The 27,555-nt window shown below is 41.5% G+C and overlaps 1 protein-coding gene across 1 annotated transcript in view; it reads right to left on the bottom strand.

Moving 5' to 3' along the window:
• Positions 1-27,555, bottom strand: part of LOC307027889 (neuronal acetylcholine receptor subunit alpha-7-like) — a 75,138-nt gene that overhangs the window by 45,542 nt on the left and 2,041 nt on the right. The window contains exons 2-3 of the mRNA XM_079662578.1: positions 14,561-14,700; positions 3,463-3,507 (exon numbers count right to left, since the gene is read on the bottom strand). Of these exons, the coding sequence (XP_079518704.1) occupies positions 3,463-3,507; positions 14,561-14,700 (185 nt within the window). The remainder of the gene's footprint in view (positions 1-3,462; positions 3,508-14,560; positions 14,701-27,555) is intronic.

Here is a 27,555-nt window from a genome sequence, read left to right as displayed (position 1 = left end):
GGCTAAAATGCATGATCTGTTTGGTACTTTGAAAAAGAAAACCTATAAATATACCTTATATAGGTATGGCCCTACAATATATTATTCAAATATAGCATGATAGGTCTCCTTTAGTTTTTTCTTTGTTCCCAACAGGAAGTAAACCTGATTAAATAATTGGGTTATACAGGCTCAAACTATCAATTCTCCTGAAAAACCCATTTTGAATCAGAATATTAAACATTGAAATTGAGTAAGTTTGAAAATATACAAATTATTATACGGTAAAATTAGATTCAATGTACTTAATGTTAACTTAAAAACTGGAGACTGAAGAAGTTTTTCACATAATGGCAAGATGTACTTACCTTTAGAGAATAGAGATATTCATGTCCAAACAGAACAGCAGACACATTTGAACACAAATCAAGCAGAACATTTACCTGGTTCTCTTTAATCAGCTCCTCTGCAGACTCTTCCCGGAGCGTCCACACCGCAGCGTGCGTTGACGCTTGGCGGTGGGCGTATCTGAAGCTTGGGGAGTCAACACGAGCAACGCGACCAACAACCAATCACATGAATCTCCCGCCCCCGACATACAAAGCAAAAAAACATTCCATGCTAGCTACATATACTATCTATGCCTGCTAGCTGTCCATTCAATGTTAAAACGAGGTACACTGGATATAAACTCCCCAAACAGGCGAAAACCTACCAGTTTCACCCACTATCTCTGCCACCCTCCCTCCATGCCTGGCTCCTCCGGTTTGTATCCCGGTAGATGAAAAGAGACTGATCATACAGCACCGGGTGATTCACTACTCGCAGCATACACGCGGTTTGATTGGCTAGCAGTTGTACTGGCAGATTTTCATAAACGGGATTTGATAGGCTGACGCTTCCGTCGACGTGAGCAACGCGTAGCTACGCTCCCCACAATGCAGTTCGGCGAAGCGTGACGTCACCCCATTCAAAGTGAATGGGCAGAAGCGTTGAAGCTTCAACACACACCGCTGTGTGGACGGCTCGTTCCAGAAGCTCCAACAGGCGGGAGGGCGGCTTCCGTCTAACTTCAACGTGGTGCTGTTTTACAGACATGTCGATTATTGTAGTGAACACACATTACTGTAAGTACAGAAAGATATTGGAAACAAAGATTATGCCTAAACTTCAATTTAACGCGCTACAGAAGGAGACGCCAACAGTTCAACTTTTAATAAAGTAACTCTTGTCCCAGTAGTCTTCCTTCACCCCTCTCCTTTAGGCTGCAGTGAAACACACCGCATCACAGATTCGCCCACAGAGCAGCGTCCATGGCAGTGAATGTGACATAGGCATACCCTTTTTTTTAGGAATCTGGTGTCGCTATCTGTCTCAGTGTGCACAGGAAATAAAAGCACACGTGCATCACACACAGTCGGATGAATGTGAGTGAATTGACTTGAGTCCCACAGTAACAAGAAAACTCAGTTTGGCGCCACACTGCTTTACTACCGAGCAGCATTTGAAAATGTAGTGCGAACACCCCCGAAGTAAAAAAAACCTCTGACTACTACACTGCCAAATTTTTTATTCAAAACGGTGAATTTCGCCAGCTGTTGACTAATTTGAAGCAACTACTAAACCACTAAGTATTATATTGTTGTGTGTGCCTCGTCCATGAAAGCAGACTAAATTAGCACGCTAACAAGCTAAATTGCTAAGCTGAAACACTGACGTTAGCTAACGCCTGTACTGGCATATGATTTGATTGGCTGACGCTTCCGTCGAAGCTTCAAAAGTTGAACTTTTCTCAATTTTTGAAGCGAGCAACGCAAAGCGAAGCGACAGAACCACAATGCAGTTCGGCAAAGCGTGACGTCACTCCATTCAAAGTGAATGGGAAGAAGCGCTTCAACGCACGCCATCGTGTGGACGGGCCGTAATTTCCCAGGTATATTACTAGCTTTTCACAGGTTGTAGGTCAACCCATTACTTTAGTTAACATTTACTTGTTGCTACAGTATGATTTAAATGTAGCCTACTTATCAAAATGAAGATACAAAACTACTTGCAAATTCAAGTAACACATTAAATAAAAGAGATTTTGAGTAAAAGTAAAATTTCTTGTATAATTTAAACACATAATCATAGTAATATTTACTAGAGCAAAACAACTTTTTATCAGTGTGTCATTGAAGATAGATGATTGGCGTTGATGTATGATTTTATTTAAATCCAATGTCCGGTCAGTCTGTTTGTGGACAAGTGACAGGCTTAGACTTAAACTGTGATTTCCTTGGCTTGTCAGTGTTTATATAATTCAATGCAGTATACATATTCACTACTTTTACTTTGACAAGACAGTTTACTTTGATAATTGACGTTAAACTCATTAGCATCTTAGCTCAGCCGTGATGAAGTGTTTCTCTCAGACGTGCATGACAAGGTTCCATTGATCAGACTTGTTCTCTCGTGGATCGCCTGAAGCCACAGACTTTTTCTTTTACCGTCTTTTTTTCTAAGTTAAAGTAAAGAAAAAATTGTAACTTTGGATCTTTTTTTGTTTGACATGCAATTCCTGATACAGCAGCTTTTAAGTATGTTCAAACAATTTTTTCTTCTTTGTGCCAATTCTTAGTTTTCACTTAAAAGTGTGCAGGGCCATCATTTCAGCTGGTGACGTAGCTCTGCTCTCCTCTCAGCATTATCACTTTAGAAGGTTGTTCCTTTCCAGAACAAACAACACAGAAGTAAAAGTTGTTAGCATGTTTATCTAAATAGCATATCTAAAGCTAAAAAAGCATTACATAACTTTCTGAGGCCAAGATGTTATCACAGTTAGTGTGCTGCCTGCTTCCTATGAAAAACTGAATCTATTACCACCAAAACATTTCGTTCAAAATTGATCAGTTAAGAGTAGTATTTTGCACCTTTTATTGTGCAATAGCTAAATAATAACAGGGTTAACAACAGCAACTAAATTGAAAGGCTTAAAAAAGCAAATTAAAGTAACCCAAGGAAAAGTATTGAGAAATTATCTTAGAAAACAAGATTTTCTGGCTTGATAAAATTTTTTTATCTACGTTCTAAAGGGACAAAGCCTCACACTGACAAAAAAAAGGTATTATGCTACTGTTAAGTATAATAAAAGAATACATAAACCTAAAATAAAAAAGCTTGACAGAACCATTGCCTTTAATTTTGTATGAAAATAACAAGTTTGACAGCACCGTCGAATACAGATAGCCCTTTGTTTTCTATTGTCACATGAGGCCCTAAAGAGTCACTGAAGTAACAGAAACTGTTTCTGTACAAAACAAAAGGTAATTAGGTGCAGCTCAAAACGGGCTTCATGCCTTCAACAGCAGTTAGATGTGAACATTAAAAAAAGAAAAAAAAAAGATGGCAGAGCCCACAGGATACAAACATAATGTCCAAAAATACACCAAATGACGATTACAACACAGTGATCACACAAAAGTGCTCAGAGAGGAGACATACCATCTGCAGCCAGGCATTTGTGATCATCACCTGGTTCTTTTCATCCTAGAGGGGAATGGGAGGAGAGAGGAAGAGAGAATAATCAGTAGCAGGCAGCCAGGCTTAGAACAGATAGTGAAGGAAGGGTGAGAGAAAATAAAAGATAAATATTCCTGGTAAACATTGGGTGAGATTACAAAGCAGATCGGCAATAAAGTCAAACTGCGGCCCAAATGACTCAGACCACACAGAATGACAATGACGCACATGAATACTTTTTGGGCTTTTACGACACCCTTTTGTCTGATGTACGGAAACAGAAGACATGTTTTGCCATTTAAAAAATAAATGATTGCTCGATTGCTTGTCCTTTGGTACCGTACTTACAGCTTTTTCCAAGAACTGCTTATACAAACAACTTCACACTCGACAATGACCTTCTTTGAGTCCTCAGCAATTCACCAAACAAGTGTGAAGACCAGATGGTAGCACTTTACAATAAGACTACCCTTATAAAGGATTCATAAAGGATTCATAATTAGGTTATTAATTAGTTTGTAAACACTTTATTAATCATTAAGAACCATTTATAAACCAGTTCTAACATAGTTTTCATACATCAACACAGGCTCACTATTTACAAGATGGCTAAGCCTTATATTGGCTACCTAGCTTACTTCTTCTTCTTCTTCATCAGCCAGCATCCTTGGTATCTGTTGTTCACTGAGTTGATTCTCCACCCATCCATCTTGATGTTTCTTGACATCTCTTATGACCATTAATTCATGAGTTACTAACATTTATAACTGCCAAAAGGAAGCCTTGTAAAGTGTAAAACACATTCCCATGTTTTAATGAGTTACTACCATTTTTAATTTGTTTAAGTTATATTAAGCCTTAAAGTTATGCATACATTAGGGCGTGGTCACATTGAGTGGCAGGTCTATCCAGTGACTGCTGCTGTTAGCTTTCTGTCTCTCTGCTAGCAGCTCCGTGATGCTACAGGGGCTCAGCCTGCTCAACTCATCCGGGGAACATAACTTGAACTCGGCCGTGTTTGTGGTGCTGGTGCCTTGTGGACTATTCTTCATGCTTATATCGTACTATTGTGACTCGCTCTGCGGTTAAAACAGACGGTGCATGAATGCGGTTTTGCGGCAAGTGAAATTTGATTACTTTATTTATGTGTTGCTTATGTTTTTAGTCAGCTAATGTTAATGAATGTTAAAGGTCCCATGTCATGTTTTTCCGGTTATTACCCATCCCCTTCTGTGTTATGAAGGTTTTCATGCATGTAAACGGTCTGCAGAGTCAAAAACCCTCAAAGTACACCCTTTAGCGAGTAAAATTCTAACACAGAAAATACCTCCCCAAAACGCCTCGTTGGAGATTTCTCATTTTCCAATGTTTTCTTCCTGGGTATCGTGACGTAGGGATACCTAGTAGCCACGCCCAGAGCTATGGCCGCGCCATCTGCCAGCCGAACATATATACTGTTGGAAGCTCAGGTTCAGTTCAAAACTGTATCCAGTCATGCCGACAAGGGTCTGTTTCTTGTGAGGGGAAATCTTCACTTTATGCCTTACCGAGGGCAGAACCACGACGAAGTCAGTGATTGACATTTCTTGTTAACACTGTTCCTTCAGATGTTCGAGCCGGTATTGTACTGTGTGCGCTGCATTTCACGGACCAAAGCTTCGCAAACATTGCAGCGATTCATGCTGGTATGCACAGCGTAGGACACTGAAGGACGATGCTGTTCCTACTTTGTTTGGACCAGCGGGAGATTCAGGTACACAACCTGTAAGTATGCTTTGTTGTTTGTGTATTTATGATGTTTAAAACAAACAAGGTATCTACCACGACTGTTTAAATGTGTAAACGTTTTTGGGGCTGCTAAGCCATTGAAACAGTGCTAACAGGGCTAACTAAGTTGCTAGTATTTCCATATCAACTCCAATGTCAGCAGATGGCCTTACATGTATCTCATAGCAGGAGAATGTCTGCATTCACACACAAAATACTCATACAGTAGACAGTATACGGTGATTTACCGTACAGTCAGTCGCTAAACTTAATTACATTACATTACACCACCCAGTTCTTGCATAAGTAATTTGCTCCATTGAATTGGTGTAAAACATTAAAGGGGCCCTATTTTGCTTGGTTTTCAGGTTCGTATTTTGTTCCTCTACTGTGACATGTTTACATGCTTTAATGTTCTAAAAGCTCTTTATTTTTCTCATACTGGCAGTATCTCTGTCTGAAACCAGAGCTCAGTCTGCTCTAATTGGTTAGCTTGCTGGCTCTGTTGTGATTAGTCAACCACAAAACCTATAAAACACTGTACAGGAAAGGGAAAACCCCAACAAGCATGATAGAGCCCCTTTTTAAATTAAGATAAATACAAATCTAATGAAATTATTGCAAAGAACAAGAAACATACTTATAGTATAAGTGAAAGCCAATAAATACAATATATCTTCAGTTCAAAATGGAAGAGCTGAAACAGCAATTTGCTGGCAATAGCCAGTGACACTGAGCAGAAAGGATGCAGCACTCCCAAAAGAAGATGAGTTTACAGTTATTTCTGTCTACGTCATTCAAAACAGAAATAGGCAGAATCAGTGGTTCCAGCTGTACTTCATATTTCATAAGGGTCAGTTCATGGTCAAATGTCCGGAGAGAGAAACAAATGGGGAAAGTATGAAAAAAAAGTTAAAAGAGGAGGGTGAAAGGAATCAATGGTGACAGAGACAGAATCAAAACTGACAGGCTGAGTTCATGAATTCATGAGGCAGCGAAGAAGAAAAGATAGAAAGAAACCAGAAGGAGAGCCACAAGCTAGAGCTGGGAACGGACATCTTTAGAGTCTGTTTGGCACACTACATGACAGCCACAAGTGGTGCCCCTTGTTTCACTCTGGTACGCTGTGTTTCTGACATTTTGCCTTAAAAAAAGCTCTAAAGCATCTTTCATTCTCTATTTCTATGCCGAGTAATCCGGTTTTATTTTCATGGAATCAATTTCACTTGTAGCTGAACACTGAAAATGCAACCCATTGGAAACTTTCCCTCTTAATGTTATTGTGATTAAATAAAATCATGGATTTTGCTCATTGTGTTTCTATTTCTCACGAAGACCTAATCGGCAATACGGTTTTCCTTCTTATCACACGTTTTCCTTGGTTTTCATTCTACTTCTTCTCTTTCAGGAGACCATTTTACAGATGTATCCTGAAAATTAAACTTTTTATTTTAAAAGAAAGTCACAGAGGATTTTGCTTGGATTTGACCTAAAGGTAGTTGAATTACTGTTTTCAATCGTCTTTAATTAGGAAAGCCATGTCGATGCTTTCTAATAATCAAACTTGTGAAACCATGAATGTGTCCAATTTAAAGGGCTTTAAAGAGGAAATGTGTTTCTGATTAAGTGTTTTTGCAATGGTATTACAATAAATGAGATTACAGTGGATAAGCCTTTATTATGCCACTTTAAAATGTTTGCTAGACTCCGTATCCAAGAGTAAGTGATGCTGTTGAAGTGTATTGCATCATAAGTTGTGTGTTATAGTCTTACTCCACTTGTATTGATGCACAGTAAAGGGAGTGGACGCTTGAATATATATTTCAGGATTAATACAAAAATCAATAGTTCTCTGTGCCTCAAAAGGAAAGTTCAGGCAAAATGAAAGAGATTTGGTTTTGAATGAGCAAAAAAGATTAGAAAAGGAGGACACCCATATTGTCGCCATCTGTTGGAATGCAGAGTTCTGCAACCCATTGCAGTGCTGTACAGAGACAGAACGATGGCAATGTTCCCGGCATATCTTGGAATTTAACCAGTGAAAAGCATGATTAGTTTTTTTTGTGTGTCTTGGTTGACAATTAACATATTTGTTATCTTTGGAGGTAAGCGCCTTCTTCTAATGAGTACTCCAAATGGATGTTAAGGGTTAATATACTTAAGGTTTTTCAGGCTCATTGCTACCTTTGTTGGCATGTTACCGCTACAAGCTGTTGATCAGTGGAATAGCATGACATTTGCTTAACCAAACAGTCATACTCTGATCAAAAACTTCACAGAGTTCATTAACTTTTGCAAGGTTGTGCACAATTTGAATTTTGATATCCACTCTTTTTTCCACTTATGTAGACCAGGGTTTTTATGACCCGTGACATTTCTCCTTTCATTCATCCTCCAGAAAAAGTACTCTTTGGACCAGAATGCAACAGAATTCACGAACATGAACAAACTGCAGTCAGGTTTGCAACAACCATTGAAACAAATATGAAACATAGAGTTCCAACAACTTTGCCATTATTTTTTTTAATGTATGGAAGAAAGGAGCAAATACTGTTCCCGTACTTGAAAATAAATTTCCTCCCAATCGCCGCTCCTCTCTCGCATCCCCACCTCTCGCCATCTCCCTCCACTCTCGCATCTTATCTCGCCCTGTCCTTTCTGATCTGTGCCTGTTTAAAACAGCCTCCTTTCTCAGCTGCTGAAACAGCACAGCCTCCCATTGCATTGTTTTTTTTTTTTTTAAATGCACAGGCTTTCTATCTCTTGATGTGTGTGCGCGATCGTGCTTTCAATCTCGGAGATCTGGCTTTGAGGCTGCTGTGTGGTTTCCCTATTTTGTTCTTGACCTCTCTTTTGTGGCGTTTTGTGGGATGTCGCTCAGCTGCAATAGGCTGTATCAGCTCTGTCACACCCACTATCAACACTGTAATCTCCTCATAAATCAGCTCTGATTGGTTTCAGACAGATGGGCAATGGATAGACAGACACTAAGTTTCAATGAAAGCTCTTTTACTGCATTGTATTGTAAGTCATCTGAGATATATTGCCAATGACAAAAGCCATGTTGTCATGTATGAATTAGTGCTTTACTGTACATCTCGATGTATAGTGTTCCAGGATTGGCTTGTAACAATGCGGCAACCTCTAACATGTTTTATTTCAATGCAGAGCAGAGAATACGTTTTTCGGTTATACTCAATGGGCAGTGAAGGAAATCATATCTAAAAAGCCTCTATCTATTTTTCAATTACCTCAAAAACTGCTTTTTAACAGTTTATGGTGATGTTGAGTGGGAACAGGATTCCCTCCAAGTTAAATGGTTCAACAAAAACGCTTACATTTCTGCTGCACCACGAGAGAATGCCACAAGGCTTGTTTAAGGAAGCGAAAAATGGGAAATGTCGGTCCACATTTACTTTCTGTCTCAGTTTTGATCGAATCAAATGTGAACACAAGCCGAACACTGCCAACCATAGAGTGCAAAACGGGTTGTTTCTGACCAGGTGAATCTTTGTCTGGAAGACTCTTTGATCAAGACTCCAGCTCTTTATTCAGAGATTTGAGATAAACGTGGTTCTGATCATGTGTACATTTAACCTTGGAAGTGGTGCAGAACTATTGAGGTCCCTTATTAAAATCAAACACCTTGGCTTTATTTGCTTTCTGGCAGTCAATTGAGCCCCATTCCGCCTGGATTAATTTCTCTAGAGGTGGTGAGGTGATTTTAACAGCACCTGCTTTGGGCAGTGATTTCAATCTGTCTGGAGCGCATATGGTTATATTTTCTAATCCCCACCCCAGACATATTTACAGTTTCATACTGAGGTTTCTCTGCAGTAAGAGCCGCTTTTTATCGTGGAGGAAGTTGAAGGTGTTTTTGCTAATCTGATATACAGAAACATGTTCACACTGTCTTAAAGGCTTACACCGATCAGCCATGACATTATGAACACTGATAGGTGAAGTGAAGAGCAGTAATTATCTTGCTGCTAGAATGGCACCTGTCAGTAGGTAGGATATGTTAGGCAGCAAGTGAACACTTTGTCCTCAAAGTTGATGTGTTGGAAGCAGGGAAAATGGGCAACCGTAAGGCCTTTGAGAAAGGCCAAATTGCGATGGCTAGACTGGGTCAGAGCAACTCCAAAACGTCAGCTCTTGTGGCGTGTTCCCGGTCTGCAGCGGTCAGTAGGCTACCTACCAAAAGTGCTCTAATGACAAGAAAAAAAAAGTATAGTCAAATAAGCCCTGTTAGCTTTTTAGCTAAAGTTAGCTGTTGAAACAATCTTTTGGTATTTCCATGTCTATTACTCTAGAAATACTACCAGGAATGATGATTTAAATTACAGAGCACAGTGCACTATATTTGTATTCCACATGTCCCCCTGCAATCTTAGTCCTGCCATAATAGGGCTTTAGAGAAGATCTATGTTGTCTAATCGATAAAGTTATGGACTAGCTTAGCACGCACTGGAAACCAGACATTTTGCATCTGGTCTAGCTTAATTATTTTGGTACATTTGCACAGACCTAAATGTTTCCTGTCACCTGCCTGTGCGTGACTGTGTGTTTTTGTTATTTTTGGCATTTTGTTCGACGGATGTGTGCTTGGTGTGTTTTGGTTTTGTTGGTTTTTGCTTGGTGTATCGTCTGTCTCCTTCTCTTTCTGTGTGCACCTGCCTGCCATCTTCAATCAGCACACTTGTCTGCCATCAAGCCATTTCCTCTCCCTAAAAGTATTCAGCATAACAAGTCAGTCCCCGTCGGATCGTTGTGCAATAAAATGTGCCACGCTTCCAGCTCCTAACTGGCTTGTCCGTCAGTGTGTTTGTCTGCCTGCTCGCAAGAACTCACACAGCTCTCTTCTCTCCAGGAAAACCTGCCAGCCTAAGGCAGATCCCTTGTGCTCTGGTTTGCCTTTCCCTCACCTCAGTCATATGGCCCTCATTTTTTACATAATTAAAAATAAGAGTAGCGGATAATGTTAGAGGATATCATTCTGCAAAATAATTAGCCAGGTGCTTTTGTTTGTTGTTGAGTGTAAAATACCAGCATTTTACATTCTATTGTAGTTCAGTAGATACAAAGTAGCTTCAAAAACATAAATGCTCAAGTAAAGTACACACACTTAATTATGGAACTAGAGTAGTGAAAATAAATAAAAAATAACACTGCACCTTAGTTGTCGGTCTCTCTCTGTGTGTCTCTGTGTGTCTCTGTCTGTCTGTCTGTCTGTCTGTCTGTCTGTCTGTCTGTCTGTCACTGTTCATGGTGATAAACTCATTCTGCGGACATCAACCTGCCCCAGTTCCCTGGTTGGAGAGTTACCCAGGAGCAGATGGAGGAATCAAAGGCCGCATTACACACACACACACACATACACACACACACACACACACACACACACACACACACACACACACACACACACACACACACACACACACACACACTGCTTTTACATTATTTACCACTGCCCGGTAAGCATTAATGTATGGTCTTGCCAGCTAATGCATTATGTATCGAGTAAACGAAAAATGTAGTACAAAAGAAAAGCAACACGTACATGTATTCAACACATGTATGATTGTCTTTGGTTTCTATAGATGTGAGGCTGAAGTATGAGGTTGCTTTCCAAGAAAAAGGTATACATAGCAAAATGTATCATTTGTAACTTTTCAATTAATATTTTAAGTTCAACTTTCCTGCGTTTCGTTGCGCCATATGTTCTCTCCGGAGACTGCGTGGCTTCTTGACTCTGGATCTCCAGTCTGTGGTTTTCAAGCTCTAAGAATACGTACAAATGTTGTTTCAAATGCACTTATTGTAAGTTGCTTTGGATAAAAGCATCAGCTAAATGCAATGTAATGTAATGTAATATGTACTGGCTTTATTAATAATAAAAGGGATTCCTATATCTCAGCCCAGCGCTTGCCTCTTAGTCTTACCACCATGTAGTGATCTTGAGAAGACGTACACGTCTTGTGACAGGGCTGGCTCAGCGATGTGACAGGGTGTCTGCTTGGGTTTTTTTGGTTGAATGCTCCAGCTGTGCAATGGAGCTAGAAGTTATGTGTGTGGTTTGGAGAGAGAGAGGACAGGTTCATGAGATGGGGAACAGGAGGAAACACACGATGAAGCATGGGTACACAGAAGGAAATACTATATAGAAAATTAGATGTGACAGAAACTCTGCCCAAACCACAGAAGTGTTTATTTAAGAGCCATGGGCTTGACAGAAAAAAGAGTGAGGGGGATTGTGGACATATAGAGCTACACTGTGTTTTTGTGAGTTTATTGTTTGTGGGTGTAAAACGTAGGACACAGGGATAAGGACTGATTTTCTAAACAAAGCCTCCTTCTAAAGAAACACGTTCAAATGTTGTGAATGAAAATGAAGAAGAAGAAACATTGCTTCAGGTTTGGAGACAGTAGTTTAAAGTAGTCGTTATTGGAATTTTGAAAACTATCCATGTTTGATTTGTTGTAGAGTTAAAGGTGTATTACTGTATTGTGTAAGTCCTGGCAAAGTGCCATAAGAAATGACGGGGCAGCATTTTACCTACTCTACTACTCGTTCATTTTCTAGTTGTTTAGATGCTTTAATGTTCAAAAAGCTCTTTATTTGTCTCATACTGCCTGTGCTGCAGCACCTCTTTTCACCCTCTGTCTGAAACTAGAGCCAAGTCTGCTCTCATTGGTTAGCTGGCTGGCTCGGTTGTGATTGGTTAATCACTAAAGCCCACGTCACACTGTCCCAAAATTGACACCAGATGGACACCCGATAAAGGAAATGTTCAAATTCGGCTCTGATCGTAACAACATCGGGCCATTCGTGAGGGCATCTTAAGCCATCGTATGACCGCCGGTGGAGTTTCTCAGACTCCGGCAGCAACTTTGTGAGCGATTGCAAAACTTTGGCATGCCAACAAATTGCCGAAAGACCTTGCGAAGGTTCATTTTCGTGTTGAATTCATGTGTCCATTTTGCCCTTCGTAAGGCCATCGTGAAGGCATCTTATCAAATCGTGTCATCTTCGTCTTTACTTCGTGTGATCATCGGTGCCATCGGGCATTTTTTGCCTCACAAAGACAATACGAAGGAAACAAGAAGCTGCCCGATTGTCTTAGGAAGGCAACACGACTACGTGAAGCCCTCGCAATGCCGTCATGTAGCCATCGTATTATAGTACATTTTGTGTTCTGTGAAACTGAAAAGGATATTACATTGTTTTTGTTACTTTTGTTGCAGTTGTATATCTTAAATGTAATTTAGGTTAACTTGCTGTTTTATTTAGATGCTTTTATTTTGAAGGCAAGTTTACGCTGTTGACAGGAAGTTGTTGTTGCTATGGAAACAATATGACGGAGTGTGTGGTTCGGGTGCCGTCGTGTGGCCTTCTGTAGGCATCGTAATTGCTTCGGCTGTTGCTTGGCTGTTGACCAAGTTCGGGGCCATCTTCGTGCAAAATTCACAATTCCATATTCGTGTGTCCATCTGGTGTCAATTTCGGGACGCGGGCTTTAGAGATGTGACAGAAATATACAGCCCATTGGCCTATTATATACAATGTTTTGGAGCGCTAGCCAATAGGAGCCTGGTGGTACCTAGTGATGTCACTATGTAACGTCAGTAAACAGATGATTACAATGGAGATGTTCACTCAAGAGTGTGTGGGAGAAAACTGCCTCTGGAGGGAATTTGGGGATTTGAGCTTTTTAGACCATTTACATGCGCAAAAACCTATAACACAGTAGAGGAAAGGGAATTCCCGAAAAGCATAATAGGGCCCCTTTCGGAAAAAAATGAAACTAGCGACAACTCACTAAAATCCAGGCAAGAATTAGTCAACTCGATTGTTGTCTTTATGAGTGAGCTCATAATTCTTCATTGCTAATAATATTGATGAGAGTTTGTCTGTATATCTGACTCTTGTGACTCTTTTCTAAAAAAAACATTTTAACCGTACCGGAATAGATTGAAATATTCCAAAAGCTGAAAAGGATTTATTCAAAAATAATCAAGTTTGTCCAAACTTACTTATTGCTGAAAAAAATACAATGGGGGTTAAAACAGATTTTTTTAAATTAAATTAAATGTAACCTTTATTAAACCAGAAAAGTCTCATTGAGATTGAATCTCTTTTACAAGAGAGTCCTTGCTGGCCAAGATAGGCAGCAGCACAGTTACAGAACAGAAAATGAAAACAATAAAAGATAACTATCTGGTCAGGAACATCATAATAAAAGCATCTACAGACAGAGTTCCTGTGACAGTGCCTCTCTGTCACTAAGAAGCATGTTTAGAGAGACCAGCTCCTTGAGGCAGTTCATGTTGCAGCTGGTTCCAAGCAAATGGAGCAAGTAGCTAAACGCCCTCTTCCGCAGTTTGGTGTCGACTTTAGAAACAGTTAGCAGAGAACAACTCCTCAGAGGGAAGCCAATGGGTTCCCAAACTTTTCTGACGGATGTAAATCTACAAATAAGGTGGGTGTTGGCCGAGTGCCATGACTTCTCAGAGGTTAAAGGTATGTTCAGACAGAGGGGGAAGAATTCCCACCTTGCATCCTTTGTCCCAATTACACTGCTCAACCCTTTGCACCCTTCGTGTTGATTCAACCCAACATCCACTAAAAAAGTAATGTTCACTGTAACGTTGCCAGGAAACCATCAGAGGCTCGAGTAGGTCATTGCATCAGGTCACATTATAGTCCAGCACAAGACCCCCTAATTTGATGTTTCTACTCCTCAGTATCTGTGCTAAGCTGATCGGCTGCTGCTGTAGCCTCATGTTTAACGCACAGATATTTGCAGGAATTGATCTTTTCATCAAACTATTTCTTTCAAGAAGACACATGAATCGTGAGCAGCAGCTCTGGAGAAAAAAGGTCAAAAATGTGAAAGAATGAGATTGAATTTTCCTGTCGAATGGAAGAAAGGACTGAGGGCCTTTTGTGACAGAGTGGAAAAGGATCGAGGGGAGAAACAAAGACGTTGCTCCTTCCAAGATGAGAAGTCTCACTTGGTTGGCTGCTGCTACTGGTGGAATAACAGTTTTCAGTTCAGAGAGAGATGTGTGTCGAGAGCACAAGCTGTGCTCAAATGCATACACCACAGTCACTGAGGATAAGTCAAAAAAAATACTTTTAACACATCAAAATACAGCATCTATTGCAAAAAGTTTGACAAAGGCTTTTCAACTCTCTAAATATACCCATATGAATTTACATCCTTTACTAATTTTTTTCTGTCTGTCTTCAAACATACTCAACACCTTAGCCTTGCCGCAACACACACACAGGAAAACACAAACTTACCACATCAATGATTTGTAACAGCGTGAGGCCCAGTTCCACAACAATTGCTGCAGAGTCGTTTTGGACTGGTCTTTCCAGACGGTTGTAGTTTACCATCAAGTCATTGTAAAGCTTCCTCTGGTATTGACCGCCATGACAACCTGAGCCAAAACAGGAAGGACAGTGAAAAGTGACTTGTATGAAAAAGAGAAACAAGGTTAAACTGACATTTAAATTCAGCTGTTTACATCTTGACAACCCAGTAGTTTAATTATACATACACAAGATATTCTCCCATACATATTAATGCCTGTAATCTAATCAAGGTAATTGTTGCAGTTATTACCAGCGTTTTTCGTGAGGCGCCTGTTTCCCTTGAGAAATACTGATTATGTCAAGATATGGTGAGCATAAAGCATGCATTAACAACTCTTTAATTGTATTGAATCTGCTTTCTTTCTGTCTTTCCTGAATTCATTAGGCCTCATCAAGAGGTTCACACTGAACAATGACGGGTCCATCTTTAACAGGAAGAGATTATACAGAGCAGACCATGATGCTAGGGAAAACCTCCTCATTCCTCAAGGTAAACAGTCCACTCTCTGCACAACACTGTCACTAAGGCTTCTGTAAAAAAAAAAATTCAATTTGAGTCCACATCATTTACCTCAGACTTCAGTTGAGCTTGCAACTTTGGTTCCAGAATTTATGGAATAAAATATGTATTCACTTTGTTTAAAGAGGAAATATTTCACAAATGTTCAGGTTTTAAACTTTATATTTATATTTTGTGCCTCTACTGTGAAATGTTTACCTGCTTTAACATTCAAAATAAGTATTTATTTAACTCATACTGTCTGTGCTGCAGCACCTCTTTTCTGTCTGAAAGTCTGCTCTGATTGGTTAGCTGGCTGGCTCTGTTGTGAATGGTCAACCGCTTTGAGATGTCGCACCCCTTAGCCTATCATGTACAATGAGTTGGAATGCCAGCCAATAGAAGGGCAAGTGTTACATAGTGACGTCACTATGTTACAGACGTTAACAAAGGAGTCCAATGGAGGTGTTTCAGGAAGGGGGGGAGTGTGTGGGAGAGAAATTCCCTCTGGAGGGAACTTTGGGATTTAAGCTTTTGAGGACCATTTACATGCACAAAAACCTATATAACACCATACAGGAAAGGGAATACTCCAAGAAGCCTCTTTCAAAAAGCTTCCGCTTACAGCTAGTGATTATAAGGCATTATAAGGAAAAGAGGGGAAAAAGCTTGGAATTCTTTCCAAAGTAAAGTTTCTCGTGACACATAAACAGTCTCTTAAATGTTTCTATACTTCTTTTTAAGATGCAATAATCACGATCACAATATACTGTATATACACAGAGGCTTTACATAATCCAGCCTCTGAGACTCTGAGGCTTCTTTAATGTCAAGGTTGCCACAAGCAAACCATTTAAAAAAGCGTTCACACTCCCTAATCCTTCAGTGTCTCATCTCAGCCTGAACTGAAAAGGTCTCATCCTGCATCTCCCCAGTGACCCTCATCCACATCAGATGTTGTCTCAACATATACTAACTATCCCCGAGTGACAGCCAATGCGCGTGCGGCCACATTGATTGAGCGGATGACACATAAGCTAAGGGTCAGGCGAAAATAAACAAAGACAGCTCGCTATATGTTTGTATTTGAGGGTGCCGAATTGGGCAAACCCCATTTGTCAGCGTTAACAGCCACCAAACAGGGGACCATTATGGATTTTAATCAGTCAAAGTACATTTGAATAAGTTAAATCCCTTGAGTGTTTGGATTGTTATTGTATAACTTTTTGGACAATCCTCGTCTTGTCCTGTCAGTTACACTCCACGAAAAACACTCTGTACCTCCTTCTCATGACACAGAAGACATCCCAAAACGTTCTCCAGCTAGAAAACAAATGTCTCTTTGGTCCTCCATCTTTTACCAAAACACCATGGCTGCCTGTCTACAAAGTGTCAAATTGTCAGAATAAAACCTGGGTGCAATCTTTAAAAGTGTACTTTCATTTGAAAAACAAGTTATAAATAGTTTTTCAATCATGTTTTTATAAATTGAGGAACAGCTCAGAAATATAACCTTTTCTCAGTCAGCCAATCTCAAGAATATTGCAATTCATTGTAATCATGTTTGGCCAAAAACGATCTTGCACCTTCAGTTATTACAAACACAGCTGTTCAACTTTTATCACATTTGAAAAGACAAGATCGATCCGCCATGGTCGGCTGTTTTAGAATTTATTTGTAATTCCCTCTCCAAAGAACAGTGTATATATTTTTTCATTCGCAAAAAGATGGTTGAGCATTGTTTTATATACGTCACGTACTTATGTGAAGTTTATCGTTATTGTGACTTAAGACTACAGTCTTAGACTTGGATGTCGTAATATCTTAAACTGAAACAAATGTTGTCCTATTCCTGTCTAAGAAGTTTTCTTAGTCACATTGAAATGATGTAGTTTTTTTTTTTTTAAAAACAACTCATTGTGTAAATATGTTGTTAAAGATTGATTTCCTTTATATCCTATACCTTTGATTTGGAAAAATGATGAGTATAAGAGGAGAAAATCATAATTTGTCCTAGCCAAACTTTCAGAGGAAGCTCTGGAAGTCTTTCAGGAGCCATTTTCCTGAGAATTGTTTAGGGCAGAGGTTCCCAAACTTTTTCAGCATGAGACCCAAAACAGAAATGTTGTGGTCCTAAGGGACCCAAGCTAAAAAAATGTCAAGATTTTCCATAATATCTACATTTATAAACAAAGAATGCAACACACCATGAATTTAAAATGTAAATGAAAATGTTTATTTAATTATAAAAGTGCTTCGCAGCAATTAGGTTTCTCACCATAAAAACCTTCCCTTTGAGCTTGCCCAGAAAAAATAAGGATCAAAGCAAAAAGACGAAACATGGGAAGTGCAGTTAAGTATATACAGTACAAATCAAATTTAAATGATACAATTAACAAAAGTGCGATATTAAGTTTGTCACTAGCTCAAAAACTATGTACACACCATTTTAAAGTATTTTAAATGAACAAAGAACAAACATGTTGTAAACAGAAAGGGACAAAACACTAACTATAGGAAGTGCAGTATACAGTACATCACAGGTGAAACCACATTTAAATTATCAGAAGTGCAACATTAAGTTAGTCACTAGATCAAAAACTATGTACACACACTTTTAAATGAACAGAGGTGTTGTAAAACACTCTGAGAGACAAAGAAACTCCAACACTTGGCAACTGATTAACTTTACTGACTTATTTACAATATGTTCTCATCTGACATGCTAGAAGGGGTATTATATCAGATATTGATACATGATATAATATAATAACAATTACATCTAATGAGAGGTATGTGGCTGGTTGAAGTTTTCAACCAGCAGATCTATTCTGGGCTGGGTTTTTGACAGTGCCAATCTGAGATCATGCTCAGGATTTAGCCTGTTTCTGTATTTGTTTTTCAGGTATGCTAAAGTAGAAAACCCAGATTCACAGTATGTGGTGCCAAACTGTATCAATACTTCTACAGCTATCTTAGCCAAGCAGGAGAACTCAGCCTGCTGGAAATGAGCAACCCAAAACTGTGCCAAAGTGGTTGTTTCAAACAGCATCTTACTGCCCCTGTTGACCTGCAGTGTGACCAGTGCCTCTAACTCTGCCTGACTGAGACCCAGGTCTTGTGATGGCACAGCTTGGAAGGGAAACTTCACCCACTGAAGGTTTTGAGCTCTCTGTGAGCCAGGGAAGTACAGCTTGAAGTTATCCTGTAGTTGAGACAAGTGCTCGACTATATTCAGAGAGACACACATCTTTAAGACAAGGCTTGATCAGCTGCTCCCCGATGGAATGGGGCTTCTTTGCTTTGGCAATGTGGAGGCTGACTTGATAGGATGCCCTCAGTGCCCCTCTGTTCCCTTTGAATGCCTGAAAATAACAGAGAAGATATCATCATTAACATTGCTGGGTTATTGGGTGATTTTTAACACCAGCCGGCGTACGCTGTATACCTAATGTGGACCTGGCAACCGCATTTATGGCGCATTACATTACATGTTACTTGTTTGACGCTTTTATCCAAAGCGACTTACATACTCAATACTGTGAATTAGGACCCGCTAGCCGGTACTAGGCCAAGTGGAAACGAAACCAAAAACGGGCCCCGCACGGCTCGGCACGCTTCAAGCGAGCTACCCGCTGCAGTGGAAACGCGCCATAAGTGCAAGCAGGCATTATTTGAGTGTGAGGACAGGGTTTGAGGGAAAGCAATACATATTCTGAACCTGAAATCAATAAAGTATGCTCTCAAATTTAAAGACCACGCTCTTGAATATAGGGAATAACCCCCATATGTATTGTGCATCACACTGCAGCAGTCACGTCCGTGCGGCTGCAGTGAAAAAAAGCTTTCTCTCGCTTTCCTTCTCATACTACCTGTCACTTTCCCTCTAATCTTCCTGTGGTTATTGTTTCTCTGTTTTTCTCCCGGCCGTTATAAAAACATTTTAGGCTAGTAAAAGTTGAAACATCTCTCTGTGCCGCTGCAGAATGTAGTGGACTCGCAGGAGCGGGTAGAGGACGTGCGAGAGCGCGCAGCTGGCGGTCCGCTCCGGGGCTCAGTCTGCATTTCATCCAACTTTGCATTAACGAAACAATTTCACAACAGACCCTGACAAACTCACAAACACACAAATCAAATGATTAAAATGAGTGACTTACTTTTCCGCCGTCAAAACACTGCTTCTTGAACGACTCTTCTTTGCAGAGGAAAAGAATCCTTCGATTTGTCCTGATGCAGAGGATGGTTTGTTTGGAGATGGCGGTCCAATTTGTTCATTTTCAAGCTTTCGTTACTGAGCACCTCTCCACATAAAACACACTGAGGCCGCTCCTCTCCATTTCTAACAGCTTTTGTGAAGCCAACGTTTAAAAACTCCTCTTTGTATCGTCTTTTTGCCATCATGTACGATCGGGATTAATCAACAGACAATAAACAATAAAGAGACGGTGCGAAAACTTTCGCGGGGGACGCGTCAGAGCTGATACAAATACAATCTTTTCTTTTTAGTTTATTTGTATGTAGATAATTAAATAATTAAATATACAATGCTATATTGCATAATTTCATTTTCAAAATAAAAAATAAAATACAAAAATTATAAAAAAATTGTATTTGCAACGCAGCCATCAGCTCTGACGCTGTGTGTGTGTAGCAATGCATTTAACATGGCGACCCAATCAAAACGGGTCCGCGACCCATTTTGGGTCGCGACCTTGAGTTTGGGAAAGGCTGGTTTAGAGAATGACAAAAACAGACAGATACATCGACAAAACTTCTATTAAAGCCTGCTGTTGTACCATCTCCTCCAATCCAATCCATTTATTGTGTGGACACAGCTAGTGCAGCCAATATGTTTCTGCTTCTTGATCTGGTTCTGGGTTATGTTTTTTTGTATCATGTAACAATGAACTTGAGATAAGTCTTGTGAGGATCAATGAGCACTTATTCTGTTTTAAGACTGAGCTTCTATTTATTTTGCAGAAACAAACCATATACTACGTTCTCACCATAGACACAAAAAAAAGGACTCAAATGTATCAAAAATGCATTTTAAGATCATGTTTAGTCGTCTGATTCGTCTGTACATTGCGGTTTTAGTCTGCGTTCTTCTAATTAGTGTCCACAGTGTGCCTATTGAGCCGTGTTGAGCGATGTGGGGCAAACCCCCATCTGCCCCTCTCTCTCGCTGTCAAAATGAACGTGTGTTGTGACTTGACAGATATGTTAGGTTTAGTTATGTTTTTACTCTAGTTTTGTGTATTGATCTTGCCACTTCCTGTTTTTATTTTGAAAGTAATCTTTCCTCTCATTCCAGATTCCACATGTCCTGCCTTTGTGTGTTTCCCGCCCTTGAGATTGCTTGGCCCTGCCCTGATTGTTTTCACCTGTGCCCATCCCCCTCACCTATATATAGCCCTGGTGTTTGTTTGTTCCTTTGTCAGTTCGTTATGTTTCATGGCGTGAGAACCTGGGCCTTTTTGACTCCTGATACCTACCTTGAGATTTAGACCTTTTGCCAAGTGAGTTTTTGTGTTGCTGTACAACTTAGCTTTGGCTATTTAACTGCTTTCTATTTTTTGAAAGTAAGATTTAAGTTTTGTTATTAAAGAACATTCTATTTTTGGACAACTGTCTTCGATCCCTGCTTTTGGGTCCTATGTCCTGTGTCTCGGTCCATAACAGTACGAACTGACCAAAATATTGACCCAGCGGATTCAGAGACAGTGAAGATAGCTCTGCGAGCTCAAGGATCGAGACTACACCAGCATGAGGAGCAGCTGGGCGCCATCAACCTGGGGGTGAGGGACCTGACCGGCCGTCAGGAAAATGTTCAAGCCTCCGTCAATACTCAGGTGAATCACCTTGCCGAACAGCTGCACCGTGTCCTCGCTCACCTGGAAGCTGGTTCATCCCCTCAGCCTCCTGCTGTTGCTTCCACACCAACTGCTCCAGCTGACCATGTGCCACTCCATGCTCCACCGCCTCGTCTGACATCTCCAGAGCGATTCTCCGGAGATTCCGGTGACTGTCGCCCTTTCATTGTTCATTGTGATCTCCATTATAAATATAACCCTGCTGCATTCCCCACTGATCACTCTAAAGTGGCCTTCATGGTGAGCCACTTAACGGGGAGAGCAGCGGCCTGGGCTACGTCCGAATGGACGAGAGATTCACCTGCCTGTAATTCTCTGGATGTATTTACAGACACTCTCACCAAGGTGTTTAATCGCACGGCTCCTGGAAGGGAGGCAGCCAGAGCACTGATGCAGATTAAGCAGAGCCAGCGCAGAGTATCGGACTATGCCATTGAGTTCAGGAACCTTGCAGCAGATAGTGGCTGGAATTCGTCAGCACTGCTCGACGCCTTTTTGTCTGGTCTTTCGGATTCCATTAAAGACCAGTTAATACCTTTGGACCTCCCAGAAGACTTGGATTCTGTCATTGCACTGGCAGTTCGAATTGACAATAGACTGGCCGAAAGGTTCAAGAATGTGGCACTTCTGCCTCGACACCAAGGGGACACACCAAGCCATCGTCCCGCCTGGAGACCTCCTGCCGATACTCCTCCTGAGAGAAGAGTGCTCCCTAGTGTCTCAGAGGAGCCCATGCAGTTGGGTCGGGCAAAGTAGACTCCGGAGGAACGTCTTCGGCGCATTCAGGAGGGCAGGTGTTTTTACTGTGGGGAGAAGGGGCACCTCGTGGCTTCTTGTACAGCAAAAGATCGGGCTCATCAGGGACGAGGAGGACCCTGGTGAGCCGACTGTCATCTGGATTCGCTCCTCGTACGTTGACACAGGTACAAGTTAAAGTAGACAGACATGTTTTAACTCAGGGGGTTCTCATAGACTCTGGTGCAGATGAAAGTTTAATGGATTGGGGGTTGGCCAAGAAGTGGAACTGTGTGGTAATTCCTTTGAAGCAACCGTTAAAGGCCTCTGCTCTGGATGGTCGGTTATTGTTCACCGTTACCCATTGTACTATGCCCATTGAAATAACCGCAAATGCAACACATACTGAACACATGATTTTCCATTTATTTGACTCTGCTCAGCATCCAATTAGTCTTGGTTACCCATGGTTAGTCAAGCACAACCCACACATAGACTGGAGATCTGGGAGAGTTAAGGGATGGGGAGAGGACTGCAAGCATTTCTGTTTGAGAGACAATAAGACTGGTGACAACACTCCTCATGCTAGAAGGATTGAGACCCAAGCTGTTGTTCAGATGGCATGTACAGAAATGACTGAGGCTATCCAAGTACAGGAGCAAGATTTCCCTGACAAGTCCAAGGTGCCCAGTTGCTATTGGGACCTGAAGGAAGTTTTTAGTAAAGCCCGAGCCACTGCCCTGCCACCGCATAGGCCTAATGACTGTGCTATAAACTTAGTACCTGGCTCCCCCATTCCCAAGGGTCGCCTCTACTCTCTTTCCGGACCTGAAAGGGAGGCCATGAACAATTATATTGAGACCTTATTGCAGGCCGGACTCATTCGCCCTTCCTCGTCACCGGCGGGAGCGGGCTTCTTTTTCGTCAACAAAAAGGATGGATCACTCCGGCCCTGTATAGACTACAGCCCTCTGAACGCAATCACCATCAAAAACAGGTACCCTCTCCCACTCATCTCCTCCGCCTTTGAACTTTTGCAAGACGCCAACATTTTCACCAAACTGGATTTAAGGAATGCTTATCATTTGGTGAGAATCAGGGAGGGGGACGAATGGAAGACTGCATTTAATACACCAAGTGGACACTATGAGTACCTAGTGATGCCTTTTGGCTTGACAAACGCACCGGCAGTGTTTCAGGCCCTCATAAATGAGGTGTTGGGGGACTTCCTGATTAAGTTTGTGTTTGTATATCTTGATGACATTTTGATTTTTTCTCCTGACAACATATCCCACCAGCAGCATGTCCGTCAAGTCCTCAACCGCCTGGTACAGAACCAACTGTATGTCAAAGCAGAGAAGTGCGAGTTCCATGTCCAAACCACATTGTTCCTGGGTTTCATCATTGCCCCCGGTCAAATAAAGATGGACCCTGCCAAGGTCAGTAGCGTGGCCGAGTGGCCAGTTCCTGTCAACAGGAAAAAACTACAGCAATTCCTGGGGTTTGCACATTTTTGTAGACGTTTCATCAGAAATCTCAGTTGTATTGCTTCCCCGCTACATGTACTTGCCTCTCCTCATGTCCCTTTTGAATGGAACTCCAAAGCTGCTAATGCTTTTCAAGGCCTAAAGGAGATGTTCACCTCTGCTCCCATCCTCACCATCCCCGATCCACTTCAACAGTTCGTGGTAGAGGTGGATGCCTCTAACCTCGGTGTGGGGGCAGTTCTGTCTCAGCGGGCTGCAAAGGATAATAAGCTCCATCCCTGCGCTTATCTCTCCCGCAAGTTGTCCCCAGCGGAAAGGAACTACAACGTGGGCAATCGTGAACTACTCGCAGTGAAACAAGCCTTGGAGGAGTGGAGACATTGGCTAGAGGGGGCCGCTCAGCCTTTCCAGGTATGGACGGACCATAAGAACCTTGAATACATAAAAAAGGCTAAGAGACTGAATTCACGCCAGGCTATATGGACACTTTTTTTCAGTCGTTTTGATTTTAGCTTGTCATTTAGACCTGGCTCCCAGAACACCAAGCCAGATGCCTTGTCCCGTCTGTTTGACCCTGAGCCTGCTGCCAAGGAACCAGAACCCATCCTACCACTGAACCGTGTGGTAGGAGCGGTAACTTGGCAGATAGAAAAAGAGGTGCAGCAAGCAAATGTTGAGAGCCCAGCACCTAGTGAGTGTCCGCCTAATAGGCTGTTTGTTACAGTGCCCTTGCGCTCCAAGATCATTCACTGGGCTCACACGTCCTTGCTCACTTGTCATCCTGGGGTTAGAGGAACCATGTTCGCACTTAAACAGCGTTTCTGGTGGCCGCCCATGGCTAAAGATGTTGGTGATTATGTGAATGCCTGTCCTGTTTGTGCTCGCAGCAAAACTTCTTCCAGGTCTCAGCCTGGGTTGCTACAGCCGTTGCCCATTCCTCAACGGCCCTGGTCTGACATATCCATGGACTTTGTTACTGGACTCCCGGTGTCTCAAGGTAATACCACTGTGCTAACAGTGGTAGATCGTTTTTCTAAAATGACTCATTTTATTCCATTGACCAAGCTACCCTCGGCCAAGGAAACGGCAGAAATTATGATGATCAATGTGTTCCGGATACATGGATTTCCCAGGGATATTGTGTCAGACCGGGCCCACAGTTTCTTTCCAAGTTCTGGAAAGAGTTCTGCAGTCTTATTGGAGCCACCGCTAGCCTCTCCTCTGGGTATCACCCCCAGTCCAACGAACAAACGGAGAGATTAAATCAAGTGTTGGAGACATGTCTGAGGTGCTTGGTGGCTCAGAATCCCTCATCGTGGAGCAAGCATCTAATCTGGGTGGAATACGCCCACAATTCTCTTCCTACCTCTGCCACAGGTCTGACTCCCTTCCAGTGTGTCTTTGGCTACCAACCACCCGTGTTTGCTGAGACTGAAAAGGAGGTCTTGGTCCCTTCGGCACATGCCCTGGTCAGACGTTGCCACCGCATCTGGGCGGCTGCCCGTCGAACCCTTCTAAGGAGTTCTTCTTCAATGAAGAGGGGGGCTGACCGACACCGCCGGCAAGCTCCAGTGTACCAGCCTAGGCAGAAGGTTTGATTGTCCATGAAAGATCTATCCCTCCATGTCGCTTCAAGAAAATGAGCCCCCAGGTTTGTTGGTCCCTTTCCAATAACGAAGATTCTGAACCCTGTTTCTGTGCACCTGCGACTCCCCAGGTCCCTGCGGTTCCACCCTACATTCCACGTTGGGAAGATCAAGCCTGTCAAGGAAAGCAGTTTGCAACCAAACCTCTGCCACCCCCCAGAGTTGTTGATGGTGGCCTTGTTTATACGGTCAAGAAACTGCTGGCAGTCCGAAGAAGGGGACATGGCAGGCAGTTCCTCGTTGAATGGAAAGGCTATGGAGCAGAGGATAGGATGTGGATTCCTTCTCGCTACGTTGTGGATCAGGAGTTGATCAGGGATTTCTACAGGCAACATCCTAATCTGCCTGGGCCGTCAGGAGACGTCCCTAGAGGGGGGGGTAATGTTGTGACTCGACAGATATGTTAGGTTTAGTTATGTTTTTACTCTAGTTTTTGTGTTTTGATCTTGCCACTTCCTGTTTTTATTTTGAAAGTAATCTTTCCTCTCATTCCAGATCCCACATTTCCTGCCTTTGTGTGTTTCCCGCCCTTGAGATTGCTTGGCCCTACCCTGATTGTTTTCACCTGTGCCCATCCCCCTCACCTATATATAGCCCTGGTGTTTGTTTGTTCCTTTGTCAGTTTGTTATGTTTCATGGCGTGAGAACCTGGGCCTTTTTGACTCCTGATACCTACCTTGAGATTTAGACCTTTTGCCAAGTGAGTTTTTGTGTTGCTGTACAACTTAGCTTTGGCTATTTAACTGCTTTCTATTTTTTGAAAGTACGATTTAAGTTTTGTTATTAAAGAACATTCTATTTTTGACAACTGTCTTCGAGTCCTGCTTTTGGGTCATACGTCCTGTGTCTCGGTCCATAACAACGTGTACTGTGAAAACTACACTGCGCATGCTCAGTGTTTTTGTACTCAATGTGTGTGGCAAAATGCACGTAGAAATGTCAAAGTAGAGGCACAAAATACAATTATGAACCTGAAAATGAGCATAATATATCCTGTGTAAGCTCTTTTCCTTTTAGCTGTGATCGAAGAGGATGGTTTGAAATTCTTATTTTGTTTAATTCATTAATTTCAAAAAGATCTTTATTAGTTTCCTTCTCCTTTTACTTACGGCCTGGTATGGCAGCTGCACCGCCCTCAATCGTAAGGCTTTACAGAGGGTGGTGAAAACTGCACAGAACATCACCAGGACTGAGCTCCCATCCATTGAGGACCTTTGCTCCCCTCCGGATTATAAAAGACCCCCATCACCCCAGCCACAAACCGTTCTGTCTGCTGCCATCTGGCAGGCGGTACCGCAGCATCCAGACCAAAACCACCAGACTCAGGAACAGTTTCATCCCACAGGCAATAAGACTGTTAAGCACCTTAACTGTTGAAACAACATCCACAATATTAATCTGGCTGCTACTTAAAAATTATTTTAATTTTTTTGTATCTATTTACCTATATATCCTATTTCAATAACTTGCATATAGACTCTTATTGCACTATTTCACTTTTTTAAATCTATTTTTCTTTTTGTATTACTATTTACTTGCACTATATTTTTCTGTTTATCTGTGTTTTGCGTTGCTCTGTTGGAGAAGCCTGTGACACAAGATTTTCATCGGCATAACTACACTATGTTGATATCATGTTCATATGACTAAATAAAGAACCTTGAACCTACTTGTGCTTCTGTAACATGTGAAATTACCCTCTGGTGATCTTTAAACTATTTAAAGAGATTTACAGCTTATTTGGAGGTGTTATCCTCCGTGTTTTCCTTCAAAAATGTTCATGTCCTAGTTCTTCATGTCATATTCTTCTTGCCCTAGAGCTTCCATCTGACTGACAGAATTCCAGGTCTCCAATAGCCAATGCATGGACCACTTATATTCCTGCGTGTGTCATACTGCAACTGCTGTTCTTTCAATGTTCAGCAATAAACTCAGCACATACTGATTTTCTCCATGATCCAGAACATCAATATAGTCAAGTCCCAATACAGACAGTGGCCTCACGTAGCTTAAAGGCTTCTATCAAATAGCTGCCATATATCTCTCTCATCACATTATGGACCTATTTACATCTCAGAATCCACTGGGGTCCCTCATCCAATTCTCAATCATTAAAGCTCAGTTATATTGTATAGCAAGTGTTTTTTTTATTGCTGGCATGCTGCAGTAGAAGACACACAGGCAGTTCACTTTATGAGTCACTCTACTTTGGAGGGACTTATTTCCTTTAAAGAGGCCCTATTGTGCTTTTTATGCTTTTATCCCCTTTCCTGTAGTGTTTTATAGGTAGTTGTGCATGTAAATGGTCTGCTAAGGCTAAAATCACAATGAGTTTCTCTCCCACACTCTCCCCGCTTGCCTGAAAAGACTTGGTTGTACTCACTTTGTTTACTTCATAACATAGTGACATCAATGTGTAACACTCGTGCCCCTATGGGCAGGCACTCCAACACATTGACTTCTATTTTGATGTTTCATCATCGTCAGAGATCATTTCTCTATAGCCACATGAGATGTAGATATATATGACCAAAGTGCTCCTGCAATACAAGTTTCATTTTCAAATTGAATGAAACATTTCAAGGTGAAACAGTTCAACAGCAACACCTTTGTATTTCAAGGTATCCCAGCTATCCCTTTCTGAACTCAGCTATGCCATGTAATAATATGTATATCTCAC

Source organism: Notothenia rossii (genome assembly GCF_949606895.1).
Source record: "Notothenia rossii genome assembly, chromosome: 1".
Taxonomy (NCBI): domain Eukaryota; kingdom Metazoa; phylum Chordata; class Actinopteri; order Perciformes; family Nototheniidae; genus Notothenia; species Notothenia rossii.
Note: the sequence above shows the minus strand (reverse complement) of the source record. Positions and strands in the feature narration are given on the sequence as shown.